This window comes from Lutjanus erythropterus, chromosome 9 (assembly GCF_056507025.1).
Source record: "Lutjanus erythropterus isolate fLutEry1 chromosome 9, fLutEry1.hap2, whole genome shotgun sequence".
Lineage (NCBI taxonomy): Eukaryota > Metazoa > Chordata > Actinopteri > Lutjaniformes > Lutjanidae > Lutjanus > Lutjanus erythropterus.
In genome coordinates, this window is record NC_139325.1 from 35,516,235 (window position 1) to 35,535,760 (window position 19,526).

General features: G+C 40.1%; 2 protein-coding genes across 4 annotated transcripts; both read right to left on the reverse strand.

The window, feature by feature from the left end:
* Nucleotides 1-208: 208 nt before the first annotated feature.
* Nucleotides 209-3,492, reverse strand: LOC146322026 (tripartite motif-containing protein 16-like). The gene has a single exon (XM_084727431.1). The coding sequence runs from the start codon at nt 2,222-2,224 to the stop codon at nt 731-733; it is 1,494 nt and encodes a 497-aa protein (XP_084583557.1). The 5' UTR covers nt 2,225-3,492; the 3' UTR covers nt 209-730.
* A 705-nt stretch (nt 3,493-4,197) lies between these two features.
* On the reverse strand, nt 4,198-18,468 carry creb3l4 (cAMP responsive element binding protein 3-like 4). 3 transcript variants are annotated; one of them, XM_084727436.1, is made up of 10 exons: nt 18,249-18,468; nt 15,433-15,579; nt 15,061-15,334; nt 12,180-12,307; nt 11,990-12,079; nt 11,730-11,836; nt 9,922-9,990; nt 8,072-8,183; nt 6,822-6,915; nt 4,198-5,964 (listed from the first exon to the last, which is right to left on the reverse strand). In XM_084727436.1, exons 2-10 carry the CDS (start codon nt 15,574-15,576, stop codon nt 5,636-5,638), a joined length of 1,347 nt encoding a protein of 448 aa, XP_084583562.1. In that variant the 5' UTR covers nt 15,577-15,579; nt 18,249-18,468; the 3' UTR covers nt 4,198-5,635. The 3 variants fall into 3 exon arrangements, with proteins under 3 accessions (XP_084583562.1, XP_084583564.1, XP_084583563.1); XM_084727438.1 differs by having other exon boundaries at nt 8,072-8,156; nt 18,249-18,466; XM_084727437.1 differs by lacking the exon at nt 18,249-18,468 and adding an exon at nt 16,240-16,386.
* Between the last annotated feature and the right edge of the window lie 1,058 nt (nt 18,469-19,526).

Here is a 19,526-nt window from a genome sequence, read left to right on the forward strand (position 1 = left end):
GCTCAGAGATTTGTTACGCAATTAATTCCACAAACCAACCATAAATAAATCCATGTCAGTTATCATGTGGGTGCAACAAAACTTCACATGGTACATTTCCTTTCTTTTTGAGCATTTCTGTTTTGTTTCTTTTAGCCTCAGTTATCTTCTCATATTAGTTTGACATTTTCTCCGTCAGCTCTGTATGAATGAAGACGAGAAGAAAAGACTTTGTTCATGTTTGTTTATTCATTGTGTAAAGCTTCAGTTTGTTCACATCCCATCAGTAAAGTCTGTTCAATGACTTGTGTTCAATGAGTTCATGTACAGATTCACTTCATGCACACAATCAGTTTGTTTGAGCAGAATCTCAGCTACGTACAAGACAATAATCAATCACCTCCTTATTGATTATCATCAGGATCATTACACTATTATAAAACCTCATAGTTCCTCATTTATACAACAACAAAAGCAACATTTGGTCTGCCAAACAAATATGTGTAAATGAATGAAAGATTTCTTTGCAAAGTGGTGACAACAGTTTATCACTGTCTAAACAAACTCAAACATTTACACAACAACAGATGACAAGATGTCAAAGTACCGCCCACGATGTTTGATTAACAGCTGATCTCTGTGCAGTGAAGAAATGCCACAACAATCAGCTCTCAGCGACAATGATGGAAACCAAACAATTTTAAGAAATAAAACACAGAATTTAACCCACTGTCCCTGAAATGACTTCTGTCTATTTCAGTTTACAGAACTCAGCAGTGGTACCAAGATGAACATGAAGTCCAGCATAGAGAGGCTGAGTGAATGTGGTCTGGACTCTGTGGAGGAGAGTCATGGTTTCAGAGACGCTGTAGAAGGACAGAATACCTGCTCTGTGATCCAGGTACACTCCAACTCTGGAGGACTGAGGACCTGAGACGGGAGTGTAAATATTGTTGTACCAAAAGTTATAATTGTTTGTTAAACAATATAATGCCCAAGATTTGTCACTGTATCCAAATAAACAATCATCTGATCTCCCTGCTCTGCTGATATTCTTGTATGCAACTGTTACACCAACTCTTCCCCCTCTCCACTCCACCTCCCAGTAACAACGTCCAGTCAGACTCTCTGTACTCAGGACCTGAGACCAGTCAGTGAATCTGTCTGGGTGACTAGAATAAGACTGATGTTGATTAATTCTTGTTACTTTTCTGTTCCCCTTAGATAATAACAGATATATGTATGCTGTGTTTGGATCCAGTGTGATTTCAGTTGAATATTTTAAGAACTCAGCTCTGGTCTTGGGTTCTGGTTGTGGCAGTAAAACATCCACTTCAGTCACTGTCAGTGAGATGTTTGTCCATTTCTCACTCAGAACGTCCTTTAGTTTGTCTCTGAGCTCTGACACAGCAGCTGGCACGTCCTCAAAGTACCTCAGAGGATGGATATTGATGCTGGATGAGTCTGTAGATTCACTGAATGCTGACAGTGAGGGGTAGTTGTGTAGAAACTGGTTGTGATCCTCTGTGTGTGAGAGCTGTTCCAGCTCAGCGTCTTTCCTCTTCAGCTCAGTGATCTCCTGCTCCAGCTTCTCCTGAAGCTCTTTGACTCGACTCACTTCAGTTTCCTGCTGGGATCTGACCTGCTGCTTCACATCAGAGCGTCTTTTCTCCATGAGACGGATCAGCTCAGTGAAGATCTTTTCACTGTCCTCCACTGCTTTATCAGCAGAGCCATTGATAGCCTCCACCTCCTGCTGAAGCACCTTCACATCTTTCTCTCTGTCCTGGATTCTCTGCTGGATGTTTTGTTGACTCACCTCGAGCTCTCTCTGCCTCTCAGTCCTTTCTGCTGCAGCTGACACTGTGTCGTGGCCTTTATGTTCATCCATGGAGCAGAGATAACAGATACACTTCTGATCAGTGCGACAGAACATCTTCATCACCTCATTATGATGAGAGCAGATGTTCTCCTGGAGGTTCTTGGAGGGCTCCACCAGCTTGTGTATTTCAAAAGCAGAGGATTCGTAGTGAGGTTGAAGGTGTTTCTCACAGTAAGAGACCAGACAGAACAGACAGGACTTGAGGGCTTTCAGTTTTCTCACAGTGCAGACATCACAGGCCACATCTTCAGGTCCAGCATAGCAGTGATCAGCAGGAGCAGCTTGGAGTTCAGTCTTCATCAGATCCTGACAGTTGGAACAAGAGACGGTTTCCCGGTCCAGCTGAACTCCTTTCTGTGCCATTCTCACTCCTCACACTTGTCTGAGTTTCACTGTGTTTGAGAGCAGGAGGAGGAAGGAGGGTTTATCAAGCACTGGTTCATTCCAGGAGGAGGAGCATATCCTCAATCATGATGAATTGTTCCCTTGTTTTCTGATATTTCTTCCAGAGGTCCAGTGTGGTGGTGGACACAAAGGATCTTCAAAGACACATAGACACGTTTCCCTTCAGAAATAGAATATGTGGGAGTTTTCATTTTAGTGTTCCTATTGTCTTTAATAACTTTAACTCTTCATGGTCCCAACAGCTGAGCTACTACTAAATGTTTGGACACCTGAAAACCTTTGGTTAGATGACCTAACAGCTGTTAACATAGGGTTCTTAACAGTTATGCTTTACTGTGTAATGACCATTATATAATGAGGAAATGAACAGGTGGCCAAAGTCCTGCACAAGTGAAGTGTAGAGAGCATTTGTTTCTGTCAATCAACACAATATTGCCACATATTGTTCCCATGTTGTTGTATCAAAGGCATGTATGACGTATAAATGCTGAACAGTGATCTTTTATTGAAAACAGTGGAGGTGAAGCACTGCTGCTGTGTTGTACAGTCATCACTCATCTGTATGAGTCTACAGTCGATTCATGTTGGTTTGTTTGATGTCCTCTGCTCCAAGAATAAATCGAGTATTATTTCTTCAGAGGACAGAGTGCCTTGGGGCTTTTTCCATGGCTATCTGCACCTCTTAACCTCCAGAAAGACTCCCTTGATCTTGTTTATATGTACTTTGAGCTGCCTCACTAAAGAGCACCATTGTGACTTGATTAGTTCAATTTTATTGATAAGCCATTCTCAGTCACTCCTTCAAAGGTTTGAAAAGTCACATGTCAGAGGTGCTGCTGTGCCCTTCTCAATACACTACAGAACAATGCTCTTTATGGTTTTAGGTCTCAGCCACGGGACAGTGATAATCTCCTCTGGAAGATTACAACAGCTTCATGTAAACCACAGGCCACATCTTCAGGTCCAGCATAGCAGTGATCAGCAGGAGCAGCTTGGAGTCCAGTCTTCCACAGGGAGTAGTCACCGGATCCTTCAGTAGATCTAGACAGATGGAACAAGAGAAGGTTTCCGGGTCCAGCGCCTTTCTGCACCATTTCACCTCAACGACTGTCTGAGTTTCACTTCCTTCTACCTGAAACCAGTCTGAGCTCTGATCTAAACAAGCTGTGTCTCTGCAGTGAATGTGGCCTGTCAGCTGCTGCACGTCACCACATGTTGGTTCCACCCATCTTCAAACTGGAGCTTATCGAGCTTTTCAACATTTCTGGAAGAGGAGCAGAGTCATGAATCTGAACTTTGTGTCTTCATTTACAACAAAGCCTCAGTTAAAACCTGATCCATATTTGAAAACATTTTATTTATTTATTTTTTTTGGCTGCTCAGACTTTGCAGATGGCTCCATATTTTTCCATACTTCTGCTCAGTTTTGTTTTACAGGATAAAAGGTTAGGTTTGTTCGCAAAAAAGTCATAAAATGTGTAAATTGTGCCATAATAGTTTTCTCACATATTTAATATTCTACTTTGAAGCATTTTATGACAACTGTTGAATTTCAGAATATTTTCTTGAGCCAAAGCAGCATTTTCAAGCTTCAGAGGTGTTGAAGCAAACATCATCAATTGAGTTATTTGTCGAGTCCAGAAGGACATGAATGAACCAGATCAGCTGCTTCTGCTGTTAATATGTGGATTAATATGAATCTGTAGAATTGATACACTTTTGTTAGTTTTTTATGAGAAAAAAAGTCAAAATTATGAGATAAAAAGTCATTTACACATTTTATCTCATAATTGTAATTTACCATGGGGATATTTTTCATTTCCTTTCCGTAAGCAATCCACTGATTTGCTGGAAATATTATATTACAGTGCTGTACATGGTGACAGTCAAGCTGTCTCATAAATAAATAAAAAAATAAATCAGACACAATCTCCATTGATTGTTCCCTTTTATTTAAGCAATAATGAAAGACATGACAACAGCTGTTAGTGAGTGTCATCGCCCTGCAGCATTATAAATGACATAAAACAGACTGTTTTTATTTTCTCTGCATGCTGAAACTGTTTATCTTGGATCCAGTAAAGACCAAAGGTTGTTTCTGTCATACAGGAGGCCAAGCTGAAGTTAAGACAGAGCTCACATTTCCAGCCTGTTACTGCAACACAACTCAATAAATAAACTCAACCCAAACAACAATCAATCAATCATTAAGATGGGCTTTTGACTTCTTCTTTAAAATATAAACACATTCAGAATTAGACTCAACAAATCCCTCCAACAAAGAAAACTGATAATAAAAAAGAAATCCAACATCATTTACAAAAAGTGTTTTAACAGACTAACGCCAACTGTTCGGACATGTTAAACTGCTGTATATTAACCAATAGCAACCTTCTCTGGTGAAAATAAAAGTTTTTTTTTAATGAAATGACTACAGTGCATTAGATTTACCCTTAATTTTATAGTTACTGATTGAAACAGATCAGTAAGTGCATGTGGAGGCCACACTGATGTGGTTCGTAACCATTTGGGATAAAAAAAAAAAAAAAAAAAAAAATAGAAGGCCACAAACATTAACGTAAACGCAAACTTAACATGGCGAGAATCTGTCTGAAAAATCTGATCACCATGGACATAATACCTGTCACCAGCACAGTTAAATAAAAAAAAACACAAAATCAAATTCCATAAACATAAAAAACACTGTAAAACCAACTTGTTTAGCATATTTGACAACTAACAGGAACACTCAACTAAAATTGAAGTATTTTGGATTTAAAAGGGACCTCAATTCTTTTCAACCTGCACCAAATTTTCCAGTGTTTTTGTGGAAACTGGTCCAGTTTTGAGTGAGAGCGCTGCAGCCAACAGAAGCAATCCCTTTGCTAAGCCCCGCCTTTGTAACTGTAACCAGGGCAACGCAGGCCTGACAAGCTTTGTATTTCTCTACATGTTGAAGCGGTACGCACTGGCCTTTAGATCATACGTTGATGTCGCCGCCATGTTCATTAGATCAAGACTGATCTGTGAACAAATCCATGTAAACATGGGAGCTGCAGGTTTTCTGGATAAAAAGCACTAAAATGTTTATTTCTCAGCTGACCTCAATGAGTGGTGTTTGATTAAAGGGTTAATGAGCTACATGCAGTAAGAAAAAAAAAGTTAAGTGTTTTTTTTGTAACTTAGTCCATGTTGATCATGAACCCACCAATCAATGAATTCCTGACAAATATTGGCTGATGCTGATCGTCCACGGCTGGTTATGCATCTGCAGCTCGTCACAGTGTCAACTTCACCAACAACTAATGTGTCCTGACACGATGATGAAGTCCAGTTCTTGTGGTTGAAAGCATCAGTGAAAGCGTCCCTCTACATCTCGTCAGCATGTGCAGGTTTGCTGGGATCATGGCCGCTTCCTTTCCCAGCCGTCGACCTCAGACCCAGCGCCAGCGGCTCAGTCTGCCCGGCAACGAGAGCTGAGCTGTTCCCTGACTGGCTTCCCTCTTGGACCGTCGTATCAAAGCCTGTATTTTCAAGGTTTTCTATTGGTTCTTGGAGGATGGCAGCAGCATCAGGAGGTCCTGGTTGGCTGAGTTCAGAGAGCGGCGGCAAAGAGTCGGACTGGACAGCCGGAGTGTCGCCCTCGTCTGCAGTCGGCTGAGAGGAGGAGGGGTCTGTCAGGATGTTTCTGGAAATAACTAGAATGATCAAAGAGTATTTTATTTAAACTTTGTGTCTGCTGTTTCAAATTTACCACAACATATCACATGACTAGTTTACGATTCACGACCAGCTAAAGTGTCGCCAACTTCTCCAGATCGTACAACAAATTTCATGATTCCCTCAAATGTCCAAAAATGATCCCTGATGTTTAATAACTTCGGTGCTTCAATGAATTAAAGTGTAACTTGCAGGTTGAAGCCCCCAGTGAATCAATGTTTAGTGAAATTATGTAGATAGATTTGTATATACACACTACAGGGAGAGAGAGGGAGAAGGGGGGGGGGGGGCTGAGAATTAGAGGGAGGTGGAGACAGAGAGATAAACCACAGTTCTTTAATAAGTCAGTGTCAGCCGGCAGTCAGACCGCTGTTTTAGTTACGAAGGCGGCAGTGAAGTCCCGCCCCTTCACCTGCACGAAATGCACCCAAGAGTGAAGGCCAGCGCTCGCTCTTCTCCTGTCGGGAAAACTGTGGACTCACTGTCTTGACAGGCAGGAGTTTGTGTCCCTATAGCATACACAATGATTCGGCACGGTCACCAGAAGTGAAATGCTGTGTAAAACTAGCTAAATAATACCAATTCAAGGAAAAACAACCGCTCAGACTCGATACCACCTACTTATGCAGGTTGGTCAGAGGCAGACTCAGGCACAGCGACTTCCTCTTTTTACGTAATATGGCGCAACTTTAGAGAAAAAGCATTTTAAGAGCCTTGTTCAATCAGACTGTCGTTTCCTCAGATCTTTTGTCCTTATGACCAAAAATTAACCTGCAAATTTAACCCACAAATTACACTTTAAAGACAGCAGGAAGTGATGTCAAGAGGGACTGACCTCCTGTGGGTCTGTAGTCTTCGTCTGCAGAGGAGCCACGTCTAAACGGACTGAAACTCGGCATGATGATCAGACCCAGAGAGACCAGAATGATCTGAGGACACAAACACAAACACAAAGTTCCTTACGGCTGTGTATTTAGAAAGCAGACTGTATGAAACATGGCCGTAGTCTCCATCATGTCACCCACAGGTTTCTGAAGAGCCACTGTCACAGAGCAGGACTTATAACTTTATGATGGAAGTATATGGTGACCGGTCACATGATGCTCTATTGTGTGTCACAAGTTGCTGCAGCAGTTTTTGTGTTGATACCATTCATTACACAGATTTTTATTTCCTCTTATCAAGAAAATAATGAACCTCAGTCACCAACCGTTATTAAGAAGAAATTTCCTCACTTAATGCAGTTTTCACAAAGATTCTTACATTCACAGATGTTTTCTCATGTCAGATTTGTTCTTAGGTAAGAACAGACTCTAAGAACACTCAAAGGAACACTTACACACATTTGAGTGCTGACATATTTGTACAAAAAATGTTTTAATTGCATTTTCTTTAATCCCACATTTGTCTAATATTATAGGATTTAAATTACAAAAAATATTTTTATAATATCTAAAATATCCAAATAGCAAAAGTCACATTTTCTAAGATAAAATGTGTGACAAACAGCATTATAATGAAGCACTATCCAGCTATTTGCTAAATAGTTCTGGTTGGTTGTGAGCTCTTCAATAAACACGTCTGAAGCATTAAAGTGCTGCGTAAACTTCTGTCAGTCACAGGAATTTGATTTTCCCGTGTGGGTCCTGATGATGCAGGATGACAATCACCACAACTGTCCAATCCAAGCGCGTCACCTGTCAGTCTGTAACACTGCATGCTTCCTCCTCTTGGTTCGTTTGTAAAAAGTAAATGTGAACACGAACCGCACCAGAACTAAAACACAGGAAATGCAGAGTGGATTCAGTCAGCGCTCTTGCTGGGACGCCGATGCTCCCTGTCAGCTCCTGGTTCAGTCAGCTCAAATAAATTAACAATCAGACTCGTGAACAAAGTCGACCTTTAGATGTTGAAATGGAATAATTGGGAAACCCACATTACAGGTTTAGCTGGAAGTTTAACTCTTATTTAAACCCTTTCATCCTCCATCTTACTGTGTACCATTGTAAAAACATTTATTTATTTATTATTATTATTTAACTCATCATCATCATAATCATCATGCACCAAGGTGTGTTGACCTACCAGTAAGCAGGTGCTGGTCTGGGCTCCTTTACTGACCGTCTGTTTGATGAGAGACTGAAGTTGTCGCAGCTGAGCCAGCAGAGACCTGAACCACCAACATGTGATCAGTAATCTGACCTCACAAATGTCAAATTAAACATAAAAGTCAGAGAAACACGGTGAAACTAAAGCAGACCGATGACTCGGCTTCTTTAACTTGTTCCTGTTTGTTTTTACATCACAAACAACCAGATCAGATAAATAAATCAATTCTGAACTAAAATCAACAAATCTTCCAGAAATTTAAACGACTAAAGATTTTCTGTCAGCAGCTCTGATGTGAAGCTGCTGACAAGTCTGAGTCCTGGTAGATACTTTAATTCTTCATCATCATCATCATCATCATCATCATCATCATCATCATCATCATCATCATCGTCATTTAAGACTGAAAGAAGGGATTTAACATGATGTCAGAGGACAACAAGGTCGAAGAAAACTAAAGACGACAGAAAGAAGAAAAAAACAAAGAAAACTGCACAAAGAAGACAACAGAAAAAAGAAAGACAGAAGAAGAAAAATGAAGAAGACAACTGAAAGCAGAGAACAGAAGAAGAGGAAGACGTCAGAAGACAACAGAAAGTAAAGAAAAAAGACAACAAAAAGAGGACAATACACAGAAGAAGATAACAAGGAAGATGACAGAAAAAAAGACAACAAAGAAGAAGACAACAGAAAGAAGAACCCAGAAAAAAATAAGACAAATGAAAGAAGAAAAGTAAAGAAGACAACAGAAAAAAGACAACAAAGAAGAGGAGCACATTTGAAAGAGGAAGACAACAGAAGGAAGAGAACAGAAAAAAGATGACAACAAAGAAGACAACAACAAAGACAACAGAAAGAGACAACCAAAAGAAGACATCAGAAAGAAGAAAACTGAAGAACACAATAGAAAGACAAAAAACAGAAACAGAAAACAGAAAAAAGACAAAAGAAAGAAGACGACAACATAAAGAAGAAAAGAAGACAACAGCGCCCTCTGCTGTTGGGAACACTTTTGAATTGTCCGTCTAAATAACTCGGGTGTATTTTTGATTTGACTGACTGACCTGAAGACTTGTAACTTTGGTATTTTATCAACCTGGACATTATTTTTGTGTCTCAGCGACTCACTGGGACAACAGATTCTGACACTGGTCCAGTACTGAGGGACAGCACTGCAGCTATCAGCTCTTTTATCAAAGAGTAAAATCATTTTTCACATCATTTACTTATAGTTTTACTCTCAGCACACTGACTGTTGAACACACTTTTTCACCAGCTTTGGTTTGGATGAAATAAATTCTTAATTAACAGAGTTAGATGTGAAAACATTCTGTCTCTACACGCCGTTTCTCCTCGCTTTTTCTCAAATGTCCAACCTCCCTCGCGCTCCTCTGCTGATATTTTCACATCTGCTTCTGTGAATCAAGAGTTTATTTCAAACAAAAAACCAGAGTTGATGATTTTTAAAACAGTAGAAAGATGGATTTGGTGAGTTTTATTTTGTTTCTGTCCAGTTTGAATGAAGTGTGTTTTAGATTGTGAAAATGACTGTTTCTTTGAACATAGTGATAAATCATTAATATCATCATTATTATATTTATTAATTATCTGAGTCTGTCAGTAATAAAATAAATTACAGAATGACAGTGCAGCTTGCAGCAGCCTCCATCGCTACTGGACCCGTTTTAGTCACACAGACACAAAAATATAAGAAAATCTGGTCAAGCTGACAAATATTTCATCACTTCCTTTGATCAATCCAGACTTTTTTTTTTTAATCAATCAATCAGTAAACAGTCAATAATTAATAATAAATGTGGTCGTACATGTTGCGTTTCTCCAGTTGCTCCACTGTCCTCTGCAGCTCCTTGTTCTGTGCTGAGCAAGCTGCTGCCCTGTTTACACACACACACACACACACAGAGAGAGAGAGAGAGAGAGAGAGAGAGAGAGAGAGAGAGAGAGAGAGAGAGAGAGAGAGACAGACAAACACATTAATATCTTGTTTTGTGGTCTCTTTTTTGTATTACAATTTTCATTTTTACTAAAATAAAATAAAATAAAATCATGATGATGGGTAGAGCTGGGTTAAAAAAACTGATCAATCAGTTTGAACCAGTTTTTCTTTGCCTGGTCCAATATCGATTCACAAAATCCCAAAATCGATCATCTTTTAGTATACATGTTTTCTTCCACTACTGTGTGGTAGATTTTGCTCATTTTAGCGTGTTGGTCATGTTTAACAAAAAAGTACATGATTTATGTAACTGCTTTGGGGTCACTTCTTAATGTAAACATTACTATTTTTAATAACGCAGCAGCTCAGAAGGTCCCTTCTGAGAATTTCATATCCAAGTAAAACTGGTATTATAACTGGAATATTCCTGACTGAATCCATATCAAATCAGAAATCAAATCAAATAAGGACCATGTGAATCGAACTGAATCAAGATCAAGATCTGCGTCTGGTTCTGTGATTTGGATATTGCACTGCCATTTCTCTAATATTGCGATTAATTGTGCAGCCATGACTCAAATAATCACCAGACTCAAAGCTTCAGTTTCTTTACTGCTTTACTAATGATGGTCTACACCAGAATGTGAGTAGCAGAATAATCTTAAACATTAAAAAAATAATAAATAAATAAAAAACCTCAAGGCACATTATTTGCACAGTGCACTGTGTTTCACACGTGGAGATAGTTACTGAAAATCTGTACTAAACAGGGTTGAATTATTATTGGCTGGAGTATTGACAAGCTCCAACGTTTAGAGTTTGGTGGTATCAGCGCAGCATCTCTTCTTCTGTGTCGACGTCACACAGTGCAGGAGGGCACAGGTGAAGACAGTGAAATGAACGTGCAATAAAAACCCCTCGAGTAAAAAGGTAACAGTTATTTTAATCTGCTCTGGCCGCCGTCCCTCATCCACCACCTGTTTTATACAAACACAGAGCATCAGCTCAGCTCGTAGTGAACTGAAACCAGCTCAAACCAGAGCTGTCTGCATGTTGTCTGACTGCCCCTCCTCTGTCTGCAGGCAGTGTCACAGAGAGGAGGACAGAGGACAGGATGAATGAGACTGACTGATGTTTGTCTTCTTTATTATTTCTAGATTTTGATGTAAAGAGTATAAATTACTTTGACATGTTAGATTTGTTTCCAGTGAGATATTAATGAGTTTATATAGTGACTTTGCTGTTTTTAATGTTTCTGTTGCTCCTCTAGTTATTGTTAGTTATAATTAGTTATTTGTGCTATTCAATTCTAATTCTGTTCTGAATTCTTTCTTAAACTATAGAATATTTTTTTAAAAAAAAGTAATTATTTAGTAATGAAAAAGTACTGATGAGAGTACTGTTAAAGTAAAATAAAAGAAAGCAATTTAAAAAGCAATAAAATTGTTGATTTGTCAAGAAAGGAAACAGTCAGCTGTTCATTTAAGACACCTGTTTCTCTTAAATAAAGCAAAAGTAATTTCATGGAAAAAATTGCAGCGTGCAAAGTTTCTTATCCGAGTAATCGCCTGGATAATCGATAAAATACTCGATTACTGACAGAGTGGATAGCTGCAGCCCTGATACGGATCACGTTTTAGTTCCAGGTGTAAATGGAGTCTCAGTTAGTTGGTGTACCTGCTCTCCAGCCCGTCGATGTACTCCTTCCTCCTCCGTCGACTGTCCTGAGCCGACTGCTTGTTGCGGATTTTTCTCCGAACTCTCTTCAGGATTCTCTCCTCGGCCTGCAAATAAAGGTTCACTGAAAATCAGCATCAGTCACCGTCTCTACGCTGTGATTCACTTTGTTATGCAGTGTGTTGAAGAACTCATTACGCCTCGTAAAAGTCAACTTTTTGGGGACAAAAGAGCTTCTGAGTTCATCTAAGTGGTCTGACCTTGGTGAGAGGAAGGTTGTTGGGTAGAGAAACTCCTTCCTGACTCAGCAGCTTCTGCTCCTCCTCAGTCAACTGGAGCTCTGGGTACAGCTGCAACAGTAGAAGAAGAGTCAGTCCTCCAGGTCGAATCTCAACTCTCCACCGTCAGCAGGAAGCGCTACAAAATTAAACAATTAAATAAAAGTCTCACCAGATCGCCGTCAGGGCTCGGAGGGTCAACGACGGCAGTCAAACTGCCATCGAGGCGAGCCGCAGGCAGCACGGGAAGCTCGTTCACGATGCACGAGTCTGAAAACAACACCTGAGAGCTCCATTCATCTGTACGGGACAGGAAATGACATCACAGTTACTGCTGATGAAAACTGTTCACATTTGAAATGAAACTCCGCGGCAGCCGAGTGTATTTAGTGAGTCTGACGCCATGACCAGTCAGTTCCACCCATCAGCCTGTCACAGACGGTAACCATGGCAACAGTCAGCACAGGCCACAGACAGCAGCTATTTTCTTCTTTCCTCTTTATCTCTCATATCATCTGGAGTAAAAAGCAATACTTATTTCAATAACTTCCTTGGACAAGTACAAAGTCTTTTTATTAACAAAACATTTTTACAGAACTAAATAAATGATAGAAAGGTTTCAAACGTTAAAATGTTTTTCTCAACACAAACAACTAAACAAGAACTTTGCAGTTGGTGAATCTGATTAAAGAGGAAGTGAACAAAATTCCATTACAATGATATAAAATGAAAAATTCAAATTTAATTCTTCTTTAAAAGACAGTTAATATGGTCCTTACCATATACACAGGTCATCTGAGAAAGAAGAAAGATAAAGTTTGTAAGCAGAGTTTCAATTGCTTAAAGGGATAGTTCACTCAAAACTCATCATCTCCTCACCCTCATGTTGACTGAAAGTCAAGTTTAATTTTTTTAATCCACAAAAAAAAAAAAACACCGCTGGAGTTTGAGAGATTCTGCAGCTCTGTTTTCCTGTGAAACTCCAGCAGAAACTAAACCTGACCTTCAGTCAGCATGAGGGCGAGGAGATAATGACTGAATTTCTGTTTCTGGGTGAACTATCCCTTTAAGATTTGTTATACGCTCCCCGCTCTTGCTGATCAGGCTGATCCTGTCTCACTCTCTGTGTCTCTGTCTCTCCAGGTGTGGCTGCTCAGAGTGATTGACACTAATAGAGAGGGGGAGCAGACTGCAGCTCGCTCGCTCTTCTGCCTTCCTGCCTGACAGCAGCAGCAGCAGCAGCAGCAGCAGTAGTAGTAGTAGTAGTAGTAGTAGTAGTAGTAGTGTGACCTTATGTAACCTTTTTGTTTCCCTTTTACTTCCCTTTTTTCTGAATGGTCTGGTAATTCAGTTTGTGTGGCTTTATTTTTTGTTGGTTAGAGTTTAGTTTGGAGGGGGTTTTTGGGTAGAGGGGAGAACCCTGTTCCCTCAGCCCTGTGTGGGTCAAACAGAGGGGAGAACCCTGTTCCACCGGCCCTGTGTGGGTCAGACAGAGGTGGTTTCCCTCTTTTTGTTCTTTCTGACCGGCCCAGTTCTCCTTAGTTAGTTTGGGAGGCGGTTTGATTTGATCACCGTTCCTCTACTTTCTGTTTCGATGAAAGAAACGTGTTTTTTTGCACCTCTGTGACTCTTGTTTGATTAAGTCTGACCTCCTCAGTATGAGCTGTTTTAGAGGTCGTCACAGCTCACAAAGATGAACAGATTTTCAGTTCTGATAACCTGAACATTATTCTTTCTGACTGCTCTGAGGTATGAGAGACAGATCCATCCATGAACAAGAAGCGTATGCTGTATTTTTGGCCTTTTCTCTTTGGAAGACATGAGCTCCATCTGCACATGAAACAGCTGTGATCAAACTCTGTTCTTTGAATTTACTTTACTGCAGAAACAAAAGCAGTTAAGAATTTAAGACATTTCCTCCAAGTGCACTCAACATCCCTGCCTGGTATATTGCCAGATAATTATTTATTCTATTAAAGGCTTGACAGTGGGGCTAGAAATGTTTTCTCATTTTTATATGCACTATAGGGTTCAATAACATTAAAATAAACTTACTTTCAGGACTTTTTGATTTTCTTCCTTATTTTATCTGATAAAGAAATAATTACTCAAATTGTTTGTGCGATAATAAAATAGTGTAGGATATAATAAAGCTTTTTTATTTTGTATTAATAAAAAATAAATGAATGTATCCTGATAATTTAAATGACTGAATCTGAAATCTTTCCATGGACTCCTGCGTGTCTCCTGTAAAACTGTTTGAGGATGTCTCAAATATGGACTTGGACTCTTGGATCAACTTTCTAAGATAACAAGAAACATAGTCACAGTCATTTCCAAAGTAAGGCAATTAATTAACATGCAACACTTAGAAACCAAGTTCTCTTTCAGCCACTGGGCCTGCAGATGAGATTTCAATCAGAGAAGTTTAGAGGGAACAGCAGACCAAAATGCTGGTTATGAACAAAAACCAGCTGTGCTGTTGCTCCATGTTAAATTGTAAAGCAACGTTCCTCCATCACAGAACACAGGATATTATTCCTCTATTTACTTTGTTGCTCCGCCCCCAACATGTCTGACCAATAAGCAGAGTGAACGTGCAGCGATGCTCTTTGGTTCACCTGAATTTTGCTCTGTGAGATCTTCGTTGCACAACATAAACTCTGGTTCTCAAATTAAATCCATTCAGGATTCTTGGAACCTCCAAGAACCAGCCCACGTTTCCAGTGAGTGGAACCATTGTAATTAAGGACCATCACCTACAGAGGGCGCTGCACACAATTCAGATATTTTTTGGTTCCACCTGTGAACCCACATTTCAGGTTCTGAACCAGATTAATCTTGGTCGAAATGTTCCAAACAATTAACAAGGTGCTTTAACTGTAACAGGACAGTTCTACGTTGGTGGAAAAGGCCTGTCAGGGAAAAGAAACTGAACCAGGGAGGGAACGTTCTAAGTTCTCAAACTCATGAACTCCTTGGACCAGAGCAAAGGAACAAGGTCTGAAAATACACACACACACACACACACACACAAACGCACTTGTCCTCACCGAGCTCAATGGAGATGATGTTCTCTTGTCCAGGTTCGGTCTTCACGCCGCCCAGGCCGCTGATGTCATAAACCACCTGGTAGACGGTTGCCGGGGCCTGCTGGGTGGTGGCCGCAGTCACCGCTGTCACCATTGTGACGGGACCCTCCACCACAGGATCCTCAGAGATGCCGCTGTCACTCTCAGACAAAAGGTCTGCAGATGGCCCGCTGGGAAACACCTCGTTTGGGTCGACGCCATGAAGGACGTCCTCGGGTTCGCTGTCATTCAGCGTCTGAGACAAAGAAACAGGTGTGACCGATTAGACACACCGCGTCAGGTGACCTCAGCTGCACCATCTAATACACACAGGCTGCAGCAGCGTGGACTCACGCAGTCAGGGTTCACTGCCCAGTCCTGCAGGGGTTTCTCTGAGCCGCTGAAGACGAGGTCGGAGCAGGAGAACGGAGCGTCGAGCTGCCAGCTGTCTGCTGCCACGCCGCTGCTGAGGAACAGCTCACCGCCCTCTGCATCCATGACCTGAAAACACAACAGCACAAATAATAATTACACCAGAGCAGCAGAGGAAAGAACACAACCATGAAAAAGTTTACCAGCGTTTGAGCAGCATTCACGCCTTTTTTCAACCAGGAAGTGAGACAATGGTCTTTTGGGTATTGCTGACCCTTTTTGTGCCTTTTTGTATATACATACATACTACTAAATGATAAATCTTCCCGCAAAAAATGAAATTTGAGTGTTGGTATCAATAAATTAATTAATAAGCAACACTGTTTTCCTGGACTAAAAAACTAAACCCAACCTTCAATCAGCATGACTGTAGGGAGATAATGACTGAATCTTCATTTTTAGGTGAACTACCCCTTTAAGATGCTTGGACTTTACTTGAGTCTCCTCAGTACACTCCTCAGGGAGAACTACTGTACTTTTTCAACATGATCTCATGTGATGGTGTATAAACAGGATGCCTTTTTTTTGAGGACATTTCATGCATCATATCTTACACATTTTAAGCTTTTCGTGTTATTTAACGCCAGTCAGGTGACCTTTGTCATCATGGGGATCTTCATTGTGCTTAAAGTTGTTAAACGGACAGTTTGATTAGGTTCAGGCAGCAAAACTATTTCGTTAAGTTTAGGAAAAGATTGTTGTTTGAGTTGAGATAAATAAGTTACGTACATAAGTTAAACACAAACGATGGTGAAAGTCCCGTGTTTGTTCGAGTCATCCTTCCACCACAACCTCCTCCACATGCAGACATGTTTTTCTCTGTGACGGTCGTGTGTGTAAACTGACACGCCCTTCTGCGTCAGTCCCTACACACTAAACGGTGAGAAATGACATGAAAAGCAACAAAGGTGTTGTGATAACACAAAATGACTGAAGAGATTGGCATGCTATTCATGCACCATGTGTAGAGAGTAGGCTGACTTTCTACTCCATTACATTCATCTGACAGCTTTAGTTACTTTAGAAATTAAGATATTAAGTATTTCTTGTACCTTTTCCTTTGAATGATTGTATTAACTGCAACAGTGTTGACTGTTGGTTGGACAAAACCTCTTTGGGTTCTGGCTCACTGTGACAGCAGATGTTTTACAAACCAGTCAATCAATAAATAGATAAAATTAATTCACAATGAAAATAATCACAAAGTAAAACAATAAACGACAAAGTGAACACAACACAAAGCAAACAGCAGAACAAAGAGTCTGTGAGGAGATCCTGACAAACCCAGGTGATGCAACACTGGAGGAGGATATCCTGGTAGGTACACACCCACAAAAACACACACACACACACACACACACACACTCACACACACACACACACACACACACCTGACCTCTGACAGGACCTGTCTGACTGAATAGAAACCTGATAAGCTGCTAAACGTGTTCCCAGTTCAGCCTCTCCACTTTCCAAACATCTTTCTGGGTTCACAGCAGGGCTGCAAGATTAATCAAAGTATTATCAAAAAGTCCACACAAGTAGAAGTACAGATTAAACAAAAAGACCCAGGAGAAGAATAAATACTTAAGTAAAGTACAGACACTTCCCAGTATAAAATGACCTGATGTCTGTGGACTGTGGACTGACGGGGACACAGTGGGACGGGACACAGGATTGTTTTTGTGGAAGTGGGATGGAACAGGAGAGAAAATTCTCTCCAGTGTCACAGCATGAGATGTCCTTCCTCAAGGTGTTCATGTCTTAATGTGATATTTTGGAGGGTTTTTGACCACTTTTATCAACTTTCAACTGGTCAAGAGGGTTAAATTTTAAGTTTTAGCATCACAGTTGAACTTTCACTGAAACAAAATGCCTGATTTCACAGCAGCTTTTCTAACAAACTGTGATGCTGTTGTCATGTTTTCACACATTTTTGCCTTGAAATTGTGGGAGCAAGTCAAAATTGAAAAAAAAAAGTTTGAGGGTTTATTAACATTGCTCCATGTCATTAACTGTTTATAATCTGTTTATGAACGTTTGTTGTGTGTCATTAACTGTTTATAGTCTGTTTATGAACGTTCGTTGTGTCATTAACTGTTTATAATCTGTTTATGAACGCTTGTTGTGTGTCATTAACTGTTTATAGTGTGTTTATGAACGTTTGTTGTGTGTCATTAACTTGTTTATAATCTGTTTATGAACGTTTGTTGTGTGTCATTAACTGTTTATAGTCTGTTTATTAACTTTGTTGTGTGTCATTAACTGTTTATAATCTGTTTATGAACGTTTGTTGTCTGTCATTAACTGTTTATAATCTGTTTATGAACGTTTGTTGTGTGTCATTAACTGTTTATAGTCTGTTTATGAACGTTCGTTGTGTCATTAACTGTTTATAATCTGTTTATGAACGCTTGTTGTGTGTCATTAACTGTTTATAGTGTGTTTATGAACGTTTGTTGTGTGTCATTAACTTGTTTATAATCTGTTTATGAACGTTTGTTGTGTGTCATTAACTGTTTATAGTCTGTTTATTAACTTTGTTGTGTGTCATTAACTGTTTATAATCTGTTTATGAACGTTTGTTGTCTGTCATTAACTGTTTATAATCTGTTTATGAACGTTTGTTGTGTGTCATTGACTGTTTATAATCTGTTTATGAATGTTTGCTGTGTGTCATTGCTCAGGCCTGATCCTTGTTCAGTCGGATTAACAGCACATTTAATGTAAATACTCACTGATTCTTCTTCTTCTTCTTCTTCTTCTCGCTCCGGGTTCAGACCCTCCGGTTCTTCATCACCGTGCGGCCCCTCCGCGGCTGCAGGAGGACCGGGGACACAGACAGACAGGACCCGCTGCTTTCTGTCGGTTCAGAGTCAATAAAAAGTCCAGCTGTAGCTCCTCCGAGTCCAGGCTGCTGAACAACCAGTCAGCTTCCGCATCCTCTTCTTCTTCTCCTCCTCCTTCTGCCGATTCTTCTTCTTCTTCTTCGGATTTATTGTCCGACACCACAGGTCTGTATCGCCACCTGCTGTATGGGAGGAGCTCGTGTGGAGATTGTGGGAGAATTTATTTATTAAGGTTGATTTTTTTATTACTTTGGCAGTTTTGGTCATCAATAATTCAAAGCATATAAAATTTGGATATCAATTCTAAAGATAATGGGACTTTAATTTCTTTTTGTAATACTGACACAACTGCCATTTTAACACCACTCTATATATTCATGCTGTACGCCCAAATTTATGTTTTCGGATATTTCATTAGTTTTTGTTTCCAAAATATTGTAATTATAATAAGATATTGTGACTGTTTTTTCTCATGGAACTGACTTGTTCTTGCGTCCCGCCTCACACAGCCCCATTACACACTAAAACACGTGTTGGCCTCTAAATGTAAAATCTAATAGTCCCTGTCTGCTTTTATGACAGAGCTGTAGTAGCTGTTTAAAGCTGTAATCCCATGGAGAAAGTCTCCAAATTTCCTTTTTAAATTACACAGCTTTGTGAGGTGTTTAGTTTGGAGAAACTTTACAAACTTTGTGAAGCAGTGTCCATGAAAAATTTTTAATTATAAGGGCCTTCTTGTGAATTCAGCCAATGTTCTGCAATCAAGTTATTTCTTTCTTTGTGTGTTTGTCTCGGTGTGTTTGCTGCTACTGTTGGGCCGCTGGTTAAAAACAACCAACATCTGAGCATTGGAGAAGCATGTGGAGACACATTCTAATGCCAAGTCTGAACTGATTTAAAAAAATAAATAAATACCCGGAAATACCCAAAAATCCCCCTGGTTCATTGTCTTGTTGATCCATCTAGATTTTTCTGGTGTGAGCTGCAGAATTTTGGAGATATCAGTGGTAAAGATGTCTGCCTTTGGTGGTTGACATGTAACTTCATCCCCAAGTCTGACTATAACTCAGAAAAATGCTAAAAAGTGGTCAAAGGAATTGAGGAAGGGGAGTCAGGTGAACTGCTGTCGGGGGCGTGGCCACATGGCTGCTGGTCATTGCTCACTTT